This window comes from Garra rufa, chromosome 15 (genome assembly GCF_049309525.1).
Source record: "Garra rufa chromosome 15, GarRuf1.0, whole genome shotgun sequence".
In the NCBI taxonomy this organism is placed as follows: domain Eukaryota; kingdom Metazoa; phylum Chordata; class Actinopteri; order Cypriniformes; family Cyprinidae; genus Garra; species Garra rufa.
Window position 1 is genome coordinate 24674475 of NC_133375.1, and position 25011 is coordinate 24699485.

General features: G+C 35.5%; 1 protein-coding gene across 1 annotated transcript; it reads right to left on the reverse strand.

Moving 5' to 3' along the window:
- Nucleotides 1-111: 111 nt before the first annotated feature.
- On the reverse strand, nucleotides 112-24717 carry gnai3 (guanine nucleotide binding protein (G protein), alpha inhibiting activity polypeptide 3). The gene is made up of 9 exons (XM_073819759.1): nucleotides 24119-24717; nucleotides 15840-15882; nucleotides 14505-14646; nucleotides 12669-12826; nucleotides 7408-7536; nucleotides 6847-6976; nucleotides 6209-6362; nucleotides 3470-3680; nucleotides 112-2902 (listed from the first exon to the last, which is right to left on the reverse strand). Exons 1-8 carry the CDS (start codon nucleotides 24234-24236, stop codon nucleotides 3490-3492), a joined length of 1065 nt encoding a protein of 354 aa, XP_073675860.1. The 5' UTR covers nucleotides 24237-24717; the 3' UTR covers nucleotides 112-2902; nucleotides 3470-3489.
- Between the last annotated feature and the right edge of the window lie 294 nt (nucleotides 24718-25011).

Genomic DNA, 25011 nt, shown 5'->3' on the forward strand with positions numbered 1-25011 from the left:
TGTAATTGCGCACTTTTACAAAACACTGACCTTACGTTGTTTTAATTGAGATTTTCAAACACTGACCCTTTGTGTCAGAGCTAATTTTGAATGAACCACAATACAAAACACTCTTTTTGCTGAGTATTATGTAATCCAAAAAAGAGGTGTCTTTATGACAGCTAAAATGAGTAGTAAAGATATCTAACAATCGTGAGGATACACATATATACACATTTCGAGTAACAGGCACAATCAGGGAAACAATTAGAAATAGCAGGATATAAAAGAGCCAAAAATGGCAATTGCACATTTGAAGTATTAGATCAGATATACAGTATCATTAAAACAAGACAAAACACTTTAGGGTATGATTCTAAATAAAAACTGTCTTCACTAGTTGAACATCGAAGACTAAAATTAAAAGATAACCTTGAATCCATTTAGAAAAAAAATATTATTGTTGTTGTTAAGTTCTGATCATGACTATGAATATATTATGTTTACTTAAAGTTTACATACACCTTGCAGAATCTGCAAAATGTTAATTATTTGAGCAAAATAAGAGGGATCATACAAAATGCATGTTATTTTTTATTTAGTACTGACCTGAATAAGATATTTCACATAAAAGAAGTTTACATATAGTCCACAAGAGAAAATAATAGTTGTATTTATTAAAATTACCCCATTCAAAAGTTTACATACACTTGATTTTTAATACTGTGTTGTTACCTGAATGATCCACAGATGTGTTTTTTGTTTAGTGATAGTTGTTCATGAGTCCCCTGTTTGTTCTGAACAGTTTGATCTGCCAGCTGTTCTTCAGAAAAGTCCTTCAGGTCCCACAAATTCTTTGGTTTTTCAGCATTTTTCTGTATTTGAACCCATTCCAACAATGACTGTATGGGGTGTAAACTTTTGAACAGAATGAAGATGTGTACATTTTTCTTGTTTTGCCTAAATATAATTTATTTTATTTAGTACTGCCCTTCAGAAGCTACAGAAGATACTTGCATGTTTCCCAGAAGACAGAATATTTAAAATTTACCCTCTCCCTAATGCATCGTTTTTCCTTCTGAAGCATCAGTGAGCGTTTGAAACGTTCTGTAACAGTTGCATATGAGTCTCTTAGTTGAAAAGATGGGTCTCAAAATCCAGTCATTCTTGGAAAGGGTTGAAATACACAAAAATGCTGGAAAACCAAAGAATTTGTGGGATCTTAAGGATTTTTTTGGAAAAACAGCGGGTAGTTTAACTGTTCAGAACAAACAAGGGATTCATAAACAACTATCACTAAAAAAAAAAAAAAAAACAGCTGTGGATCGTTCAAGTAACAACACAGTATTAAGAATCAAGTGTACTGTATGTAAACTTTTGAACAGGGTCATTTTTATAAATTTAACTCTTATTTTGTCTATGTAAACGTCTTTCATGTGAAATATCTTATTCAGGTCAGTACTAAATAAAAAAAATTACATGCATTTTGTATGATCCCTCTTATTTTGGTAAAATAATCAACATTTTGCAGATTCTGCAAGGTGCATGAAAACTTTTGACCTCAACTGTATGTATTTTCTCAAAACTGCAGCAATTTGTGACATTGTAATTTGGAGAGTTACACATGATCAGAAAAGACTGAAAAATGAAAAAAGTTTAAAATATTACTCAATAGAAGAGTGTTCGGAAAACTAAACAAACCAAGTTTTTAGCATATTAGTGATTCAGTGCTATCATTAACATTGTTCATTTGCACTTTCATGTTTAACAGCTGAAATGGATAGATAAAATAAAGCACAGTGATACAGTAAAGAAATCACAGATTGTTGCATGAATCCAGACTTGAGTACATGAATGTACCAGCACTGGAATACCATACTTTTTACTTGCACATGCTGGTAACTCTGGCTGTTTGGCATGTTCTGGGAGCAAGATATAATAGACATCGAACTTGACGTCAACCCTTTTGATATTAAATACATGTATTACAAACCAGATCACATTGTGTCAGTTTGTTTAAAAATACCGAAATCCACAGGATTAAACAAAAGCACATCAAACAAGTCTTAGAAAAATCTGTACTCCATCAAGAACGCAAATCCGGCCATCGTGTTGTGTTTTCATGGCATTTGCTCCCAAGTGTTCTTGACCCAACACAGGGTCATTATTTTTGCACTGTTCAGAAATGTATCTGTGAGAAAAACATTTGTTCACACCTTTACTGGTCCTCAAGAGATACAAAAATAGTGTGTTATATAAAGTGTTATATAAAGTGATCCATGTCTAATTAGTGAAAAAATAAACGGTGTCCTGTTGCTGTGTGATCAGGCTGTGAATTACTAAACGCATGACAGTAACACAATATACAACAATAGTTCTCACACTAGTTCAGTTTCACTCATCATAGTGCCTTAATTCTGAGAAATTCTGATATGTATGCAAACTTAAAGACAGGTCTAAAAAAGGTAATAAATTAGCTAAACAATCACTATGAAAAACATGGCAAAATGGTAACTTTCCCATAAGAGCTGATATATTGTTATTAAAAGGACTCTGATTGAATTGCTTGCAGTGTTAAAAAATGCAACAGAGGTTAGCTTATAGTCACATTTTACCATCCATTGTGGATTTTGATCAAATGCATAGTGGTGTGTCATGTAATACCTATAGAGGAAACAGGAAATGAACAGAATGGAGCTGTATTGGCAATAGAATAATGACTAAAGGAAGTGGACAAGAAATAATGTCTATAACAGACTGTCATTAAGAAAGGATGTGGTTAAAAAATGTCCATGGGCATAGGTACCGCATTTAGCGTGAAGAGTGCACGCTGATGGAAGTCTCTCTCGCTCATTCGCCTCCAGAGGAAACAGACAAAACCAGGAACAACCAGACAGTGAACCTCGGAAACCTCCTTAAATAACTGTAAATTAAAAAACATGTCTTAATAATAATGTATATATAACATATTTCATGTTTTTAAAGGCACAGTGCACCCAAAAATGAAAATTCTCATTAACGCACGTCAAAGACTGACACGGAACAGAAAGAAATAGTTGAATAAAGTCGTTATTTTTCTATTCTTTGTGCATAGAAAGTATTCTCATACTGTAGTAGCTTCAGATAAATCACTGATGTCACATGGACTATTTTAACAGTGTCCTTACTACCTTTCTGAGCCTTAAACGTGGTACTTGCCTCACTGTTTATGCAGGGTCATAAAGCTCTTGGATTTAATTAAAAATATCTTAATCTGTGTTCTGAAGAAAGAAAGTTATACAGTTCTGGAACAACATAAGGGTGAGTAAATGTTGACAGAATTGTAATTTTTGGGTGAACTATGCCTTTAAGACCACCAGGGGTCTGTGGTTTTTGATACGTACAGTTCTATATTCTAAACTTACAGAAGTTTAGAATAGACAAATCAATGCACACTGTGAAAAAGATCCACTGTATTCCTCACGTTTTGTCCTGTAGGCCCTGCGCTTACCTTAGCAGACAGATGATGCTTCAATAGAGGCCACACTCTATGAGGTTATTCTTGATGATGACGTCAGTGACCGCATCAAACACAAACTGTACGTTCTTGGTGTCTGTGGCACAAGTGAAATGTGTGTAGATCTCCTTTGTGTCCTTTCTTCTGTTCAGATCCTCAAATTGGCACTGGATGTAGGCCGCTGCCTCCTCGTATGTGCTGGTTCCTTAAGTCATATAACAGGAAGATTTAAGATTTAAAAAGGTTTAAGATTCATGATTTTCATTGCCATGCTTTTAATCATCAGCAAGGAACTTTATTTCCAGTATAAAAATTTCCTGATAATTTACTCACCCCGTGTCATCCAAGATGTTCATGTTTTTCTTCAGTTGCAAACAAATGAAGGTTTTTAAGGAAAACATTCCAGGATTTTTCTCCATGTTGTGGGCTTCAATGGAGATCAGCAGGTTTAATATCCAAATTGCAGTTTTCAGTGCAGCTTCAAAGGGCTCTACACGACCCCAGGTGAGGAATAAAGGTCTTATCTAGCGAAACGATCTGACCTTTTTTAAAAAAACAAAAAAAGTATATACTTTTTAACCACAAATGCTCATCTTGCACCAGCGCAACCTTGCATTGTGTTTGCAATGTGAACGTGCAAAGAAAGTCAAACGGCCTTTACAAAAAAAGGCAAAACGTCGGATAATTTTGAAGTTGGAGAAGAAAATTAGTTGGAGTTTTTTCGTCCTACCCTACCTTTTTGAACTGGAGTACACAGATGAAGAACCAACTACGTGTGACCTTTCCAACGTGATTTTGTAATACGTGAAGACGTGCATTGCAAAGCTAGTGCAAGACAAGCATTTGTGGTTAAAATCTATACAGCATAAATGTAAATTTTTTTTATTTTAAAAGTCCCTTATTTATCGTGATTATGTAGAGCCTTTTGAAGCTGCATTAAAACTGCAATTTGGGCCTTCAATCCGCTGACCTCCATAGAAGTCCGCTATATGGAGAATCCTGAAATGTTTTTCTAAAAAAAGACGTAATTTCTTTGCGACTGAAGAAAGAAAGACATGAACATCTTGGATGACATGGGGGTGTGTAAATTATCATGAAATATTTATTCTGGAAGTGAACTAATTCTTTAAATTGATCATTAATAATTAATCATTAATTAATTCTTCTGAACATTCTTCTCATTAAAGAATCCTAAAAAAACTATATGTATAATGGTTTCCACAAAATATTGAGCAGCACAAGTGTTTTCAACATTGAAGGGTTTCTTGAACACTAAATCAACCTTTTAGTATGACTACTGAAGGATCATGTGACACTGAAGACATTTACTTACTCCATCTATTTAAATAGGAATATGGAGACTGTCACATCAATAAACTACACATAAGATGATGATTCGGGGCACAAAATAAAATAATCAGTTATTTTTGTAGGAGTATATTAAAGGGGTCATCGGGTGCAAAACTAACTTTTACATGTTGTTTGAACATTAATGTGTGTTGGTAGTTTGTGTCCACAACCACCCTACAATGAGAAAAATCCACCCAGTGGTATTTTTTTAATCTTTAAAAGTAATATCCCCTTTTTAAAACCAGTTCATTCTCAGCTTCTTGTCGTTGTGACGAAACACATTTGATTGACATTAGCGTCTTACCTTAGACCCGGCCTCACAGAGCTGAAACATTTCGAATACAATTGTCATTGTGTGACTCAGGTGCAGAGAAAGACTCTAACTGAGCTATTGAGGTGTTCTGTTGTTGGATGTAATAATGAATATAACACGGTACATGGTAAGTTTCGCAGATAAACGCGGCTAAAGTAAACATAATCCCAGAGAGCGGCAGGGCGAGCAGAGCTCGGTGGCATTTAAAGGGGCCATGTCTTAAAATGAGCTGAAATTTTGCAGAGCTGATTTTGATTTTTTTTAACCAAAATATATTAGAAACTTTTCATTAAGACCCTAAAGAATCATATGAACTTGTTGAAAATGGGCATCCGATGACCCCTTTAAAGCATCTCAGTGATTCAAGGTTTTTAGTCCAGATTGAAAAACAACACTAATTCATCATTTAAAAAAAAATGAAGTGAGGCAAAAGTTTCTGCTAATGGTCCAGCCCATTAATAAACTGTGCCACTTTTCATACATGACTAATTTCAATGAAATACATTGAGGACAAAACAACATCTGTAAACGTACTGTGTTTAAAATATAAAGACTGAGAGAGACACTAAAACATCTTCAAAACTGGCAAGACTCAACTGTCACCCGGCCCTGAAGGATGATGACTAGCAGACACAAAACAGAGTTTTCCACAGTGCTTAGACAACGAAAAGCTCCCCTCCTCTGATAGGCTGTTCAAACTCAACCTCACATAGTCCCTACTTCAGTTTTATAACTTTCTATAAACAAGCAATAATTCATCCACTCTGCCTTTTGCCCTAAAGGCTCCACCAATATAATGATGCTCGAGTAGAAATATGACTTTCTGATTATCTGCAGATCCATCTAATTTTAGACATGATTCAAATAGTGCATGTTTTCCAGTACGGAACCAAGATGTCAGGAGTAATACAAGTAGTGTTGAATATACTGTCCTGAAACACACTTTTTCCTGAGTGGCATCATCATTCACCACATACAAACTCAACACTGAACTCAAGTGCAAGTTACTAATGTATGTGTGTTAATGTATGTTATATAAACCACTAAATAACCTCTCAATATATTCTCACCAGAGTATTCCGGGTAGCATATCGTGAGTGGACTTCTCTTGATCTTCTCCTCGAACAGATCCTTCTTATTGAGGAAGAGAATGATGGATGTGTATGTGAACCATTTGTTGTTGCAGATGCTGTCGAAAAGCTTCATGCTCTCATGCATACGGTTCTGTGGACACATTGAGATCACCATATGACTCAGGTTGACATTTGTTTGGACATTACTTGGTTTGACAAACAGTACATTTGAAAATATAAACAGTGCACCGGAATAGAATCAAGGGTTAACTCATTCTATAACACTGCGCATATTGACTCCACTGAAAATCAATATGCAACCTCAAATAATCCTTGCATGGAAAAATACTCAGTGTATTTTAAGAAATTAGGTCTCATGAGGAAACTATGCAGCCTTTCCAGGAGCCATGAGGAAAAGGAAATCGCTTTAACACAACCAGGACAAATGGAACATCCCCTGTGGTACTAAAATATTGAGTTGTGGAAGTGGCTTTTCTCACTGATTATAATATTTTACTATAGTTTCATTAATCCATCATATCAAAAGAACTGGCCCTGTGATCTTGTTAACAGACTAGTGTGCCATTCTGATTTATGTCTATAGGGATCACTTCAGGATAGTGAAGGAAACTCACCATCTCTTCATCCTCAGCTAGCACCAGGTCATAGTCGCTGAGCGCCACACAGAAGATAATAGCAGTGACGCCTTCAAAACAATGAATCCATTTCTTCCGCTCTGAACGCTGGCCACCAACATCAAACATCCTGTTTGGACAAGAAGTATACAGTGATCAGAACATGAGAGAGTGGAAAGAAAGAAAGAGCACTGTCAAAAATATACAAGGTTTACACATAAACACAGTTGGTTATGTCTAAAGTAAAAGTAAACAGTTGAGAGAAAAATGGATGCCTGTATATTAGATGTGTGCAGGTTCACATGTTATCGGAGTTATCATAAATACAAGAATCCTAATCAGAAATTGGACATGAATGATCTCTCAAGTTGTATTTACTACTGGGAAACTCTCAGATTATTTTGAGGTGTGTTCATGCCATGTTGAAATTACTGTAATTTTGAGGCGTTAACATGTAAAAAGTGTTTGTAATTACAGCTTGTAAAATGGGACTTTTCTGAGAGTTCTTATAGGAAAGAAAGAAAGAAAGACAAAAAGACAGAAAGATGAGTTGACACTTACTTGAAGTAGAGCTCTTTGAAGGTGAAGTGTGTTTCTACAATGCCAGTGGTCTTGACTCGAGTCCTCAGCACGTCTTGTTGAGTGGGCACGTAGGTGGGCTGGGATATCCTATCCAGATCATTCAGATAGCTGGACAAGAGACAAACCATTGTGAGCATTTTAAGTGAAACCATTTTAAAAAACAACAATGAAAATGTCAAGATGATTTAATCACCTAATCAAAACCTGTTTATTTTCTCTTTATTTTCTTTGGGAGGTAATAATACTTCCAAATTATCATGCAGGGTCTATTACGTAAACTGACTCAGTGGTTGGATGGAGCACATTTAAAAAGGTTGCACTCTGAGATCTGCATGATTATGAATGTCAGCTGATAATACTTTTATTACATTTTATTTGAATATATTTTTATACGTTTTTGAAGCTTGCAACCACTATTTTGTCTTTATAGAATATGTGACATAAAAACACACACTACTATTCAAAAGTCTTGGGTCTGTAAGATTTTTTATGTTTATGAAAGAAGTCTTTTGTGCTTACCAACGTTTTATTTATTTGATTTAATTGGAACAACTAATTTTGTGCATAATGTACTTGTGTAGATGTGCAGAAATAGTCCAACAAAAAATATACTGATTGTATTATGTAAGGAATAATTGACGACGGGCCGTAGAATTCTGCGAAAATAATGCACACCCGCGGTGGTGATGCGGTCACGACGCGGGTGTGCATTATTTTCGCAGAATTCTACGGCCCGAAGTCAATTATTCCGCTTATACTACAGTTACCACACCTCAAGACATCGATGAGAAAATATATTTCAAGACATTCGTCCGGTTTTTATCCTTAAAACGCTATTGTGAGTAGGATTCATTTCTTACGCAACTCATCCAACAGCTTCGTTGCTAGTTCCAAAACGTCATTTTAGACCTAGTAACGACACTTGAGCCGTTGATAGCAAACTAATGCAGTTAATAATGAAGTTTAGACAGACCGACAGACAAGCAGACGGACGGCAAGAGAGGGGGGAGAGAGATTAAGATCGTAAATTACCTCTCTCAAGTCTGTGTGTCTCTCAAAGGTGGCAGCATCGTCTCTACTGACAGTTAAACTTTAAGTTCATTTTCTTCAAGACCACGCCGTTGTTACCTCGCTTGTGAGAACTGTCATGTCGTTTTTAAGTTGTTTATTGTCAGAGATGCGCTAACAACATTAGCGCGAATGCTAACTGTATGTGTGTGCGTCTGTGAGTGAGAGAGAGCGAGAGAAATAGAGTATGTGCTTTCCGTACATAATAAAACGTAATATTGTAGAAAAAACATGGACATAATCTGTCGTTTTTATCCTGTTATTTACCGTATGTATTAGCTTTGCCAGTGTCACTGTAGCTTTTGGCTATTTTGCTGTTTTGGGCTGCAAGGAAAATAACTTTGAAATAACTGCAATGTGTGGCGAAGTGATATAGACATGTACTGCGGTCAAAAGCTGCCTGGAACTACATTCGCCGTGCGTTTCCCTGAAAATAATGCACACCTCTAGAACATTCGTCAGCCAATCAGATTCAAGCATTCAACGGCCCTGTAGTATAGACCTTTTTCCTGAGAAAACAATGAGCGCCGCCATTACGAATTCTAAAGTCAGATTGAATGCTTTTCTGTTCCGGTTTCCATAGGAACCCATTCAAATAGCGTCCATCTGTTTTTAATGTAGCTAACGTCCGCTGCTTCGTGTCATCTACACACTCATTAAAGTGAGGCACTGACAAATGACGGTCATTGCGACATTGCCAAGTGATGGCGCTATGGAGCCATGTGCTTTTTAAAAATATTTGAATAGGTTTAACATTAGTTTATTAGCTCGGAATATACCCTAATTTGACTAGAAACAATGCAGACCGGAAATGCAAAGCATTCTTTCAGTTAAGAGTCGGACTTACTTCCGTGTTCAGGAAAAACGTCTATAAAATAAATTATAAAACGGTTAGTTCCATTCCTCAATTCTGATTGGTCAGCAGCTGTGTCGCATTCATGATACGGCACTGCTATGACCGCTTCACTCAACGGTTTTGTGTATCATTGAACCCCCTTAGCAACCACCCTTAGCAACGTAAACACAGCTGCAGCAGTTAGGGACTACTTTTTACAGCGGAAGGCAGTTAATGATTTTACTTTATGAAAACGTACAACTTAATATATATAAATTAATATATATTTTTGATTTTAATATTTTTATTGTGTGGTAACCGTTTTATAAAAGCAATAAGGTACTTGAGGTACTTGGGGCCTAACAACGCCCTTCAGCCGTGATTTATTCATGATACAGCACGGCCTCTCGTACCTTATTGCTTAAATATACTATATCGTCACCTTAGAATTATAAGGTTCTATCTGCATTCTGAGCACTTTCGAGATATTGAGCTTCAAAGTTTTTGTGTTCCATAGACTTCTGTAGATAGAACCATTTTTGCTTTCTAAAAAAGGGCCCCAAATGTACATAGCTTACAAAAGATACATCAAATAATGTAAATAAATTGTCACAGAATAAGAATATGTGAATAACTCATTTTTGACAAAAATGTCAGATAGAACCATATAATTCTAAGGTGATGATATGTGACCCTGGACCACCAAACCAACAAGTAGCATGGGTATCTTTGTAGCAATAGCCAAATATACATTGTATAGGTCAAAATTATATTTTTTTCTTTTATGCCAAAAATCATTAGGATATTAAGTAAAGATCATGTTCTATCAACTTCCATGGAGATATTTTGTAAATTTCCTATCGTAAATATATGAAAACTTATTTTTTGATTAAGAATATGCATTGCTAAAAACTTCACTTGGACAACTTTAAAGTCGATTTTTTAAAAATATTTTGATTTGTTTGCACCCTCAGATTCCAGCCAAATATTGGTCAAAAATAGTGTCGTAACCTAACAAACCATACATCAATTATTTATTCAGCTTTCAGATTATATATAAATCTCAATTTCATAAAATAAACCCTTATGACTGGTTTTGTGGTCCAGGGTCACATATTTGATTGGAAATATTGCAAATATACTTCAGGTACACTTTAAATATCTTGCATTTAAAGACTTAAATTATACAGAAATCATACAATCATTATTAATAGTGAAATTAAAACACATTTTAGGGATATTAAGAAATGTGCATTCTGTAATAAATTTGCATTCTGCAATAAATATTTTAAATAAATTCTTTCTTTTTTTTAACTTGGGTATTTATTCCAGTTATCGCAAAGCCAAATTTTTAGCAGCCATTATAACTATAAAATAAAATATTACTACTTAATATTTTTCTGGAAACTAGAATATGTTTTCTAGGATTCTTTGATAAATATAAAGTTCAATATAAAAGCAATTTTTTAAAGGAGTAGTTCACTTTCAGAACAAAAATTTACAGAATACTGTACTCACCCCCTTGTCATCCAAGATGTTCATGTCTTTCTTTCTTCAGTCGTAAAGAAAAAATGTTTTTTTAAGAAAAACATTTCAGGATTTCTCTCCATTTAATGGACTTCTATGGTGCCCCCGAGTCTGAACTTCCAAAATGCAGTTTAAATGTAGCTTCAAATGGCTGTAAATGATCCCAGCCGAGGAAGAATGGTCTTATTTAGTGATCGGTTGTTTTCTAAAAACATTTACAATTGATATACTTTTTAATACACAGAGCTAGACAAGCTGAGCATTTGAGGTTAAAAAGTATATAAATTGTAATTTTTAAAAAAATAACCGATCGTTTTGCTAGATAAGACCCTTCTTTCCTCGACTGGGATCATTTACAGCCATTTGAAGCAGCATTTTGGAAGTTCAAACTCAGGGGCACCATAGAGGTCCATTATATGGAGAGAAATCCTGAAATGTTTTCCTCAAAAAACATAATTTCCTTACGACTGAAGAAAGAAAGACGTGAACATCTTGGATGACAAGGGGGTGAGTACATTATCTGTAAATTTTTGTTCTGAAAGTGAACTACTCCTTTAAATATATATTTTTGAAACATTATAAATGTCTTACTTTTGATCAATTTATTATGTCCTTGCTAAAAACAACAACAACAACACAACTTACTGATGCCAAACTTTTGAACTATCTTTTCTGCTAATATTGTAGGATTAACAAATGATAGTGGCGGTGGATCTTTCCTATTCAGGAAATCAGTCTCTATATTGGTTCCTGTGACTCTATTGAGGTTTTAAATCTAAGGAGCAGGATCTTTACTCATTTGCGTATGGGTGTTTTAAAATGTTGGTAGTGCAAAACACCTGTGTTGTTTTTAAATGCGCTATTGATCTAAATGTTGATTGATTGATTGATTGAATGATTGTTGGGGAGGGGGTGCAAAAAAATGAGAATCACTGCAATACAGGCCTGATGACACTAAAGCATTGCTGTTGCTAAAACAAAGATGTATCCATCACAATGACCCAACCCTCAGATTTTGCAATAACACAGAAGCACAAAGGTTCTCTCTCACTAGAAGATTCGGCTTTTTAGTTTCGCAGCATTAAAGCATGAGTTCACTGAGAGGAAAGAACTTCTCTCTTGATTATTATCATTGGAAACATTCTTAGTGGCTACCAAAGCTGAAAACAGAGCGAAGGAATGACTGTAACATGGAAAAATCTGAGGAAAAACAGTTGTGCAATGCAATTCAGAAAGCCGCAAATTTCCCCACAGTCAATGTGCTGGAATCCAACAGGTAAAAAATGTTTAACAAGTTTGCACAAGCAAGATGGATCTGGATCAGCCATACAACTGTGCCTCAACCTGAATCTTTCCCATTCAGGAAACCACAACCTAATTTCTTATTAATCAATCACTTCAAACAAAAGCAAGATTCTGTAGAGACAAATTATGGCACAATAAACCAAATGTACTGTACTGTAAGTAAAAATAATATTTGCTAAAGTTAAAAGCCAAAATAAACATAAGCATATTTTGTTCAAATAATTGTTTACTTTAAGCCAGTTTCTCTAAACAGCGTACCAAAAAAGTACTTGGACTCTTAAATGTTTATGAATGTTACTCCATTATAACGGAATATCAAACCAACAGCATTGATTTGAAAGAAATAGTACAAACACACATTACACATATTTATACATTATCTGGACGCTTTCTGGTTGTCAGACATGTTAATGTGATGAACTACACCTGTGGACACTGCTATGCTGCACAGAAAAGCTTGTGAGACACATTGGTCCATCTATGGAGTATACTCAAGTGCACTTACTAGGCTGCTGAATCATTGAGCTGATACTCTCGTGATCTGACAAAGCACGTCTGCACTCCGTCGTCCCTCCACAACCGGCGGATGACCCCGGAGAGCTCAGGGGTCATGACTCCTTCTTCTGCAGTGCCAGCGAGCACGAAGAGCTGCCGAGCATCGTCCTGATGTTAAACAGAACAACATTAGAAGACAATCTGAAAACTGGTCTCCAAGACAAGCTGTAGAGTTTAAACCAATCGTTCATGAATTTATGAATCTTTTTGACTGATTCATTAAAATATACCATAAGTTACCATAAGCAATTAGAAATGCATTGTTGATTTATTGTTTAATTCTTTATATCTATTATTCTGTTGTACTCAACTCAGGTATAGAGCGTTTTCCTGAGTAAGCGATGAGCGCCGCCATGGGAATTCTTACTTCAGATTGAATGCTCTTCTGTTCCGGTCTCCATAGGAACCCATTCAAATAGCACCCATCTGTTTTCAATGTAGCTAACATTGGCAGCTTTGTGTCATCTACACACTCATTAAACTTTGAGGAGTGAGCCACTGACAAATGACGGTCATTGCAACATTGCAAAGTGATGGCGCTATGGAACCATTTGCTTTTTAAGGTTTAACATTAGATTATCAGCTCGGAATATAAACTAATTTGGCTAAAAACACTGGTTAAGAGTCAGGCATTAACAGTTTTTGTTAAAACATACACTACCAGTCAAAAGTTTTTGAACAGCAAGACGTTTTTCAAGTGTCTTTTGCTCACTAAGTCTGCATTTGTTTGATCCAAAGTACAGCAAGAACCATAACTTTTTTTTTTTTTTTTGCTGTTTAAAATATATGTTTTCTATTTGAATATATTTATAAAAATGCAATTTATTCCTGTGATCAAAGCTAAATCATTACTCCAGTCTTCAGTGACACATGATCCTTCAGAAATCATTCTAATATGTTTATTTACTGTTCAAGAAAAAATTTAAAATATTACTATTATCAATATTTAGAACAGTTGAGTACATTTTTTCAATTCTGTGATGAACTATACAAAGATTGTAACATTATACACTATACCATTCTAAAGCTTGGAGTCAGTATATATTTTTTTTCTTTGGGAATAAAATTATAGAAATTAATACATTTACTTAGCAAGGATGCTTTAAATTGATTAAAAGTGATAATAAAGACTTTTGTAATGTTATTTCTGTTTATCAAAGAAAACTGAAAAAAATTATACTTGGCTGTTTTGAACAATAATAATTAATGTTTTTTGAGCAGCAAATCAGAATATTAAAATAATTTATGAAGGATCATGTGACTGGAGTATTGATGCTAAAAAAATCATTATTTTACATAGTAAAAATATTTCAAAATGTTACAGTTTTTGCTGTGCTTTAGATCAAGTAAATGCAGGCTTGGTGAGCAGAAAAGACTTCTTTAAAAACATAAAAAATCATACTGTTCAAAAACCTTTGACTGGTAGTGTATGTGGGTAAATAATGCTATTTATTACTATGTATATTGCTGCATATAAATATAGTTACATATCATTCTTCCTTGTTCGTTTGGAGAAAAACCTTTTGGGAAAACAAAACTGGATTCTTAGTGTACTTAGAAAGGGTGACCAATTATGGTGGTACATAGCGTCATGATTTTATAAATGATCTGAAATACTTCTGTCCTGGGAAGGCTGAAAAAAGATTTTTTTTTCCAAGTACTAAACTCTGTTTGGGTTGACCAGAGAGTGCAATTTATAGGCATCACTGAATTCAAATTCCAGTCTAGACAACAGAAGTTATAAATGATTGTTTATTCTGTGCGTGTTTTAATTTATTTATCTTACCGCTCTTGCAGGATCCCCAAAGTCAATCTTTAAGCGGCCCATGGCCCTGATAATGGCAATGATGGATTGAATAGTGTTGCTGTAAACCACGACTTTATACTGCTTGCACTCCTCATCCGAGTAGCCATCTTCATGAATGATTCTTAAGTAAAAAAAATCAGATAATGACATCTACTGCACACCATACAAAACAATTAAATCTACAAGATCCAATAACAACTGCCAGTAACGTTCCCTCTAAGCTGTGTGCACAGGCGGCATTTTAATTATGATGTTGGTCGTGCACAATCCAAAAAATTCAGCTTAAGAATTAAAACGTTGAGGAAAAATTGTTATTTCTTAAATGGTCATAAAATTATTCAATTCTATACACGTTGTAGTATTAAATACTTATTATATACAATGATTTTATATGTATTTTGATTACAATTAATTATATTATTTCTTTTTTATTTATGTTGTAATAATTCATATTGATAAATGATTGTGTTTGTGTTTAAATCAAAAGTTTACATACACCTTGCAGAAGCTGCAAAATGTTGTAGTCCACAAGAGAAAATGATAGTTGAATTTTTTAAAAATTACCCTGTTCAAAAGTTTACATACGCTTGATTCTTAATACTGTGTTGTTACCTGAATGATTCACAGCTGTGTTATTTTTTTTATTTATTTTTTTTGGTGATAGTTGTTGTAAACTGCCTGCTGTTCTTCAGAAAAATCCTTCAGGTCCCACACATTCTTTGGTTTTTCAGCATTTTTGTGTATTTGAACCCTTTCCAACAATGACTGTAGGATTTTTAGATCCATCTTTTCACATTGAAGACAACTTAGGGAGTTATATGTAATTATTACAGAAGGTTCAAATGCTCACTGATGCTCCAGAAGGAAAAATAATATATTAAGAGCCAGGGGTGTAAACTTTTGAACAGAATGAAGATGTGTACATTTGTCTTATTTTGCCCAAACTATCATATTTTTTCATTTATTATATTGCCCTTCAGAAGTTACAGAAGTTACTCACATGTTTCCCAGAAGACAAAATAAGGTACATTTACCCTGATCTTCAAATTCAAAAAGTTTTCACTCCTTGGCTCTTACTGCATTATGTTTCCTTCTGAAGCATCGATGAGCATTTTATTCGACCTATTTTGGTAAAATAATGAACATTTTGCAGATTCTGCAAGGTGTATGTAAACTTTTGACCTCAACTGTATATATACATCTTCCCCAAGGCTTTGCACAAAAACTAGAGGGAAGGTTGACTACCAGTTTCATTCTTACATATATAACATAAAGAAAATAAAAAGTTTTTTGATTAAAAATCAGAACACTCACTTCATTTGCTTAACTATTGTACTCTTCCCTGATTCCCCAGCACCTAAAAGAGGACAAAAACACAGAACGTTGTTGATGAGGTTGATATGGCAAATCGATAAATGCAGTTTATTCGCTTGACCCCAAACATCACACGCTCAGGAGAAGGTCTGCATTAGATGAATAGAAGCTTTCAACCTCTGCCTCCCACATCACAAGCCCAGCATGAGCTGCAGAACGAGCTCTCTATTTCAGGTTGTGCTTGCCGTACGGTGAGATTAAATGCCCTGAAGATGAAAGTTTTGTCTGATGTTAGTTCCCCCAGCCCAAGTGTTTGTGAGGACAGCGGGAGCTACGATAGGTGAGCTTTTTATAACCAAGTCAAATGACTCACTTAAATGGCTTATTAACTGACACACCAGAAAGAGATGTTTGTACAAACATGAGCAAACAGGCCAGTGGACACATGGCATGTATGTACTCCAATGCTGACGAGTAAAGTGAATAACAGGAATAAATAGAACGTGGTTTACATTAATATGCCATTTAGCAGGAACTGCATTACATTTTTAGCACATTTTGGATATGGAGTAAGAGTCTGTTACCTACAAATCACTTTTACATTGGTTACCTATGTTTGTTTTATTACGGTGAATAAGACTTGAACTTAAACATCTTTTGGCTTGCCATTCTGGTGAAAAATTCAGTCCAGTAACAGTTGGTCAAATGTTCAATCTTCAGAATAATTTGTGCCGGCGGTTACATGCAGCAAATCTGCTGTAGGATGCATTACGGGTTAGATCAATAACGTCTGCTTCTGAGGTGTGGCTTGCTGCCATATTAGCCCAAATTTATGGCATGGTGAAGGAATAACTGTGGATCTTGGGGGCTAGAGAATCATGTGGAAAATTTCTTCCAAGAGTCTTGAACCACAGGCATGCCGCAGCTGAGAATGAGACGGCCAAAACGTCCTGCCACGTCTGATGAGGCCTTGGCACAAGTAAAAGGTCACTGAGTTATCAATGGTTGAACGAAACAAAGATTTCATGAAAATCAGTTCTGGACACGTGAAAGATTCTTGCCAAACAGTTTGAGAACACACAAACCTACTGACCTTTCCTCCATTGTACAGTTAAGCAAGTTGTGTTTGAGTTAGTGATTTTTTAAAAGGAGTAGCTCACCCAAAAAAGCTGAATCAGTTCAATTTGTGCGTGATTCATTATTTACTCATCCTCAAGTTGTTTCAAACCTGTATGAGTTTCTGTATTCTGTTGAACATGAAAATATACATATTTTGAAGACTGTGGGTAACCAAGCCGTTGTTGGTCTCCACTGACTTCCATTCTGGAAAAAAAAAAATACTATAGAAGTCAATGGGGATCCTCTTCTTTTGTGTTTAAGGAATAGTTCACCCAAAAAAGAAAATTACTTCACGATTACTCCACAAATTACTTACTTTACTTCAGTCATATACACCTTATTCTAGGTGTATATGACTTTCTTTCAGACAAGTACAATCGGAGTTATATTAAAAAATGCCCTGGCTCTTTCAAGCTTTATAATGGCAGTGAATGGCTGTTGAGATTTAGAAGTCCAATAAAGTGCATCCATCCATCCAACGTGATCTCATTAATTCGTATGTATTTTACGTAAAATGTGGTTCTACAAAATGCACATTTACGAACTTTTTTCCAGGCACTACAATGTACAATACTGACATATTTTCAGCATCTAAACATACAAATACTTACATATTTTCAGCGTTTAAACGTACAATACTGACGTATTGACGACAGCTAAAAATGGATCCTTATGAATATCGAAATTGTGAAATCATTTTATTATTATTGTTGTCATATTTTTGCAATTGTTTAACCTTTGCTTGTCATGTAATGTTTACTTTGTTTGCCATGGAACACAAAAGGCGTTTCTCTGACGTGCTGTTAAAACAGAACCATAAAATACAAAACGCAACATAATTACGAAATGAAACAATTTTAATCATGTGCTGTAATCTAAATCTTCAGAATCCATATGATTGTGAGGAATAGACCCAAATCCAAGCCTTTTACATGCCTCTCATTTGCTTAAATGAGAAATGTGCGCCTTCACAGAGTGGATCGGGAAAAAAATCTGGATAATATTTTTAGCAATTAACAACTAAAATTCTGCTCTGCACCTCACACAAACCTGCCATATTCCACCAGAGCGGTTTGCGGCTGCAACAAATCATCAGTTGGATTACTTGTTGTCTGTCATGTTTTTCTTATACTTTACAGAAATATTTATGGTTAGGTTTAGAGGTAGAAGTGGGTTAGCGACTATAAAAATGTTTTTAATGCTATAATGTTCCTAAAATGGTCATTTCCATGCATATTTCAGTCAAATACATTTTTAAACCTTTTATATTCGCTATAAAATGGGTAGGTTTAGGTTTGAGGGTAGGTTAAGAGAGCTACAAATCTAATCGCTTATTGATAAAATGGTAAAAAAAAATTTACCTAAAAATACATAGCTATTTGTACGTTTTAAACGTTGAAATACATTGAAATCGTCCGTTTTATCATCTAAATGTTATGTATTAATACCTACATACAGTATAAACATATAAATCAGGCTGATTCATCATTAAAAAAAGTACTCCACATGGCTCCAGAAGATTAATAAAGGCCTTCTGACGCAAATAGAGGCGGATGACGTAGGACGTAGGTTAAGTGTAAGCTCAGGTGAGAATATGCTAATCTCACATTATAAAATTTTACATATGGATATTTTTCTTATACAAACGCATCGATTCACTTCAGAAGGCCTTTATTAACCCATGGAGCCATGTGGAGCACTTTTTATGATGGATAAATGCACTTTATTGGACTTCAAAATCTCGAACACCCATTCACTGCCTTTTTAAGCTTGGAAGAGCCAGGAAATTTTTTAATATAACTTTGATAGTATTCGTCTGAAAGAAGAAAGTCATAGACACCTAGGGTGGCTTGAGGATGAGTAAATCTATGAGTAAACTATCCCTTTAAGCAGACAAAAAAACAGGTTTCGAAACAACTTGAGAGTGAGTAAATGATAACATTTAAATTTTTGGTTGAACTATTCCTTTAAGACTTGCAATTGGTCCGAATGAATGAATGAATCAATCAATAAATCACTCATTTCGAGGTTCTCATTGTGAGAGCACTGATTTAGAATCAGCCAAAGTCAATGTTACCATTCATTCCACACAAACTGGACCTAGATCAGAACTTCCACACTTTTTCCTAATAACCACAGCTCTCCGTTTACAGCCACTTGAGTGAGAGCCACACATGGTCTGGATGCTGTCCGAGCATCAGGTCTCGCACTGGGACTGTGTAGCACAGCCACAGCCAGAATCTCCACATACACATCTGTCAACGCTTTGATTGGGTGTGTGAACGGCTTACTCCTGCTGTAATTATACAGTTAGCTGCAGTGGCATGTGCAGTGTGGTTAAGATGGCCGCTATTATCAACCCCAGCAGAGCAGAGCATGCTTTATGATTTATAACTTTTTCTTTTGCCCTTTATTACCATTTTTTTCCAACAGTACGCAATGAGATTACACAATGAGCAGTGAGCTGACCCTTGAAGACAAACCCCCTACTGAGCAATATCCTCCTGTGGGATAATCATTGTGTTATCAAACGGAAACTAAGTTTGCAGTGAGAAGTCATCTCTCAGTTAAAAAGTCAAACGTTTCTTTAGATGCAGCAACTGTATTGATGACAAATGTGTTGTTTAATGATTTTTTTTCCATTTAAAACTCATTATCTGTTACATGTACAAAAAATGTACAGTATTGGACAATTATGATAGAAAACTTGTGATCCTAGACCACAAAACTAATCACAAGTAGCACAAGTGTTTTTGTAGCAATAGCCAACAATACATTGTATGAGTCAAAATTATCAAAATTTCTTTAATGCAAAAAATCATTAGGATATGAGGTAAAGATCATGTTCCATGAACATATTTTGTAAATTTCCTACTGCAAATATATCAAAACGTACTTTTTGATTATTAAAATGCATTTCTAAGTACTACCTGGACAACTTTAAAGGCAATTTTCTTCCATTTTCAACTTTAAAGGTGATTTGTCCTATCCTAACAAACCATACATCAATGAAAAGCTTGTTTATTCAGCTTTAAGATGATGTATAAACCTCCGTTTTAAAAAATTGACCCTTATGACTGGTTTTGTGGACCAGGGTCACACATATAACATTTCAATTTAAATGTAAAACAAAAAAAGCAGAAACACATCTGATGCGCAGTCTTTATTCATTATCTTTTTTCTAACCGAAGTGACATGAGGACACCAGACGTCTTAATTACGATTTTCCGGAAAGAGATGAACGACTGTGGACTTTCTTTTCTCTGCGGAACATAAAAAGGATATTTTGAGAAATGCCTCCATGTTTTTTGTCAATAAAATGGAAGTCATTAGGCTCTGATGTAGTTTGGTTCCCAATTTTTTTCAAAATATCTTCTTGAAAGAAAGTTACACAAGTTTGGAAAAACATAAGGGTGAGTAAAATGATGAGAGATTTTTCATTTTTGGGAGGAGTATTCCTTTAAACAGCCCACTTGAATTGCAGTTCAGCCAGAAGTTATAGTAGAGTCATCATAGCCTAATGCCCCCGAAACTGCTGATGTCAGGAGAGTCCCAGAGAACACAAAGAAAAAGCCACAAGTGAGTTCCCACAATGTGATTAAGCTCAAAGCTCATTGTGCAATGCTAATTACAACTCATCCATATTCGTCTCTGCTAGACAGTTGCAATCCTCTTGCCTACAGGGATGTAGCCATGCTGTCTAATCTTGCCAGCAGTATTAAAAGCAAGATTGCATACAAATAATTGGTAACTCAGGATGATGCTCAAGTTCACTGTGATCACTCAGGCCACAGGAGTTGGTCTTCTTCCAGCTGTAATGTCAGAACTCGCTGTCCTTGGACAGTTCTTTCAGCATGGCTTTTATTTATGAACTGCATTCTGTGTTTAACGGAGCATGTAATATTCGCCTCATGAAATGAAATGCTCGCCCCACTTCCAGCATACTGTGGTTTTCTGCGTTCAGAGTAAAAAGCCAACTCACCGCCCCCAAACTTGCCCCAATGCACAATTTAAATGCCAAGAAAGAAAGGGTTTCATAACTGCAGAAAAAGGAGGATTTTTACGCACACAAAGACTTGTACCAATGTTGATCCACTGACCGGAATGCTGTCTTGTATACATGCATGTCTAATCTGTCTGAGGCTTAAATAAAAAATGAAAACATTACATAAGATCATCAACAAAGTAGCTGATCTTAACTTCTGATTACTCTACTGCAATAGTTTAACCTGTTTTGACAGAGAATTTGGATGTAGAGGAATAACACAGTCCAAATCCCACATAGAAATCACAGATGTCATTCTATTTGACCATTCCTTAACAAACCACACTATGATTTACTCAGTGAAACCACCTCTCTGTCAGAAGGCACTTGCTACTTAATGAGAATATCCAAAGTTGAAGTCGAAGGATTACATACACCATGCAGAATCTGCAAAGTGTTAATTATTTTAGCAAAATAAGAGGGATCTTACAAAATGCATGTTATTTTTTTTATTTAGTACTTACCTGAAAAATATATTTCACATAGAAGTTTACATATAGTCCACAAGAGAAAATAATAGTTGAATTTATAAACATGACCCCATTTAAAGGTTTACATACACTTAATTCTTAAAGGATTAGTTCACTTTCATAACAACAATGCACAGATACTGTACTCACCCCCTTGTCATCCAAGATGTTCATGTCTTTCTTTCCTCAGTCGTAAAGAAATTATGTTTTTTTTTTTGAGGAAAACATTTCAGGATTTCTTTCTTTATAATGGATATGGATGGCGCCCCGAAGTTTGAACTTACGAAATGCAGTTTAAATGCAGCTTCAAAATGCTCTGAACGATCCCAGCCGAGGAGGAAGGGTCTTAACTAGCGAAGCGATCAGTTTTTTTCAAAACAAATTGACAATTTATATACTTTTTAACCTCAAATGCTCGTCTTGTCTCATCTCTGCGCAGTGCATGCGAAGTCTATGTGATTCAGGTAAATACAGTTAGGGTATGTCTAAAAACTCCAATCTCGTTTTCTTCCCTAACTTCAAAATCACCTTAGATTGCTGCAAAAGTACCGACATAGTGTTTACAAAGTAAACATACAAAGAAACTCAAACTCCCTTTACAAAAAAAGGTAAAAACAGCATTATAGGACGATTTTGACATTGAAGACATAAACGAGATTGGAGTTTTTAGACATACCCTAACTGCATTGATCCGGATTCTACTGACAACACATTCACTGTGCAGAGACGAGACAAGACGAGCATTTGAGGTTAAAAAGTATATAAATTGTCAATTTGTTTAGAAAATAACCGATCGTTTCGCTAGATAAGACCCTTCCTCCTCGGCTGGGATCATTTAGAGCATTTTGACGCTGCATTTAAAGTGCATTTAAACTGCATTTCGGAAGTTCAAACTTCGGGGAGCCATCAATATCCATGATAAAGAGAGAAATCCTGAAATGTTTTCCTCAAAAAAAAAAAAAAAAAAAAAATTCTTTACGACTGAGGAAAGAAAGACATGAACATCTTGGATGATAAGGGGGTGAGTACATTGTTGTTATGAAAGTGAACTAATCCTTCAATACTGTGTTGTTAATTGAAATTTTCAAGTTACCTTAATTTTTCTGCATTTTTGTGTATTTGAACCCTTTCCAACAATGACTGTATGATTTTGAGAGCCATCTTTTCAGGACAACTGACGGACTCTTTATGCAACTATTAAAGAAGGTTCAAATGCTCACTGATGCTTTAAGAGCTGGGGGGTGAAAATGTATATACAACTTATTTTGTCTTCTGGGAAACATGTAAGTATTATCTAAAGCTTCTGAAGGGCAGTAGTAGTAAATGAAACAAATATGATATTTAGGCAAAATAAGAAAAATGTACACATCTTCATTCTGTTCAAAAGTTTACACCCCATGCATCATTTTTCTTCTGAAGCATCAGTGAGTGTTTGAACCTTCTGTAATAATTGCATATGAGTCCCTAAGTTGTCCCCAGTGTGAAAAGATCTCAAAATAATACAGAAATTGTTGGAAAGGGTTCAAATACACAAAAATGCTGGAAAACCAAATAATTTGTGGGACCTGAAGGATTTTTCTGAAGAACAGCATGCGGTTTAGCTGTTCAGGACAAACAAGGGACTTGTGAACAACTATCACTTAACAAAAAAAAAAAACAAAACACAGCTGTGGATCATTAAGGTAACAACACAGTATTAAGAATCAAGTGTATGTAAACTTTTGAACTGGGTCATTTTTATAAATTCAACTATTATTTTCTCTTGTGGACTACATGTAAACGTCTTTTATGTAAAATATCTTATTCAGGTCACTACAAAATAAAAAATAACATTTTGCAGATTCTGCAAGGTGTATGTAAACTTTGGACTTCAAGTGTGTTTATGTTATTTAATTCAGTACTTTTTATCCAAAGCAACCCAAACGGTAACAAAATATCTGAGACACTTCTATAGTTTTGTCTAAAGTTACAACATTACTATACGACTGCTTCTGTCTCTGAAAATTAGTATGCTACCGACAAAGTATCCAAAAACAAACAGACAGACACAACTCTAATGGTGCAAATCAGCCATTATCTTCTGCATTCCATCACGCTTTGATAGCTGGAATACTGCCATAATCACACCATTACTTTCCACCGCTTTGCTGAGATTCCGGGGTGTGTGAGTGTGTGGGTTTGCTTCTCGTGTCACACAGAGCAACCAAATGCTGTAGGTTAAATATGGTAATAAAATGTGATGCTCACTGGATGTTTGGGAGACTGGGGGAGGATTACCACTGGAAAACATGTTTTGACAGCACACCGAGCCAAGACCAGTACAAACACAACACATTCTAAATTCACTGCCATTTAGTCGACAGGTCTGAATAATATTCAACATGTTATCGATCTTTGCTTTACACTATGCAACCTATTACAGCTTAATGCGTAAGTTGAATTGCTGCCTTAAATGTTAACATGACAATCCGCAGTGATAAATTCACTTTTTTTGGACCACTTTGCATTAGTGAAGACAATCGTGTTAAAGTGCGAAAGAAAAAAAATTACAGAGATAAAACAGATATGCATAAACATTGTATCCGCAAAATAGCATGCATTTTAATTTGTAAGCATTGATATTATGAAAGTCAAGTGTATCATACCGAGCAGCAGTAGTTTGACTTCTCTCGATGCTTTTTCTCCGTCCTTCAGCAGGTTCCGATCAATCATCTTACTCCTCTCCACCGCTGCCTTATCTTCAGCACTTAACGTGCAACCCATTTTGCGAAACGTTTATAAAATGATTAATAAGAGCCTTTAAAACTAAACGTTGTAGTTAATTTTCTACAGCTTAAGGAATAACGATGCCAAGAGAGAGAAGGCGTAGGCAGGTTCTCACCAGCGTATAAAAACGGATACTTTAAAACATATTAAAACGGCGGTTCTGATAAAATCAAGCTTCACGGGACCGCGATCCACAGTGACTAGGACAGAGCAAAGGATCCAAAACCAAGGATCAGAAACCCAGAAGAATACTGTTTCCTTGACTAAAAAGTTTTCACTGATGAGGTTCTGCGGTCTGCTGTGAACGTCAACTTTTTTCAGGTAAAATCGGTATCCAAGACTGTATCCAAAACATGTAGCTAAATGTCTTCGAAGTAGATCACAGTTAGAGCTGTTAACGAATCGGTGTTATTGAACGAATCTTTTAAATGAACGAATCGTTCTCGTTCAGTTCCACTGACTCACATGTTTCGTTCGCTGGAGTCTCTCCCCTTTGAAGCGCGTGACTGCTTCCCTGCCTTCAAAGACTGACGCCCGAACCAACAGAATTCCACTGCGGCTTGTGAGGAAGCAATATTATTGGTTGGATGCATTGAATGAACACGCCCACTTCACTAAACGAGTCAGTTTTGAGTCTGGAGTCTGGACCACAGTCGGAGCGGCACTAATCGTGGAGACTGATCTGAGCAAGTGAGACATCTCGCTTTTAAACTAAGATTCGATTATCATTGTGTGAAATTAATGAGTATATACAATTAAAATGACATAGGAT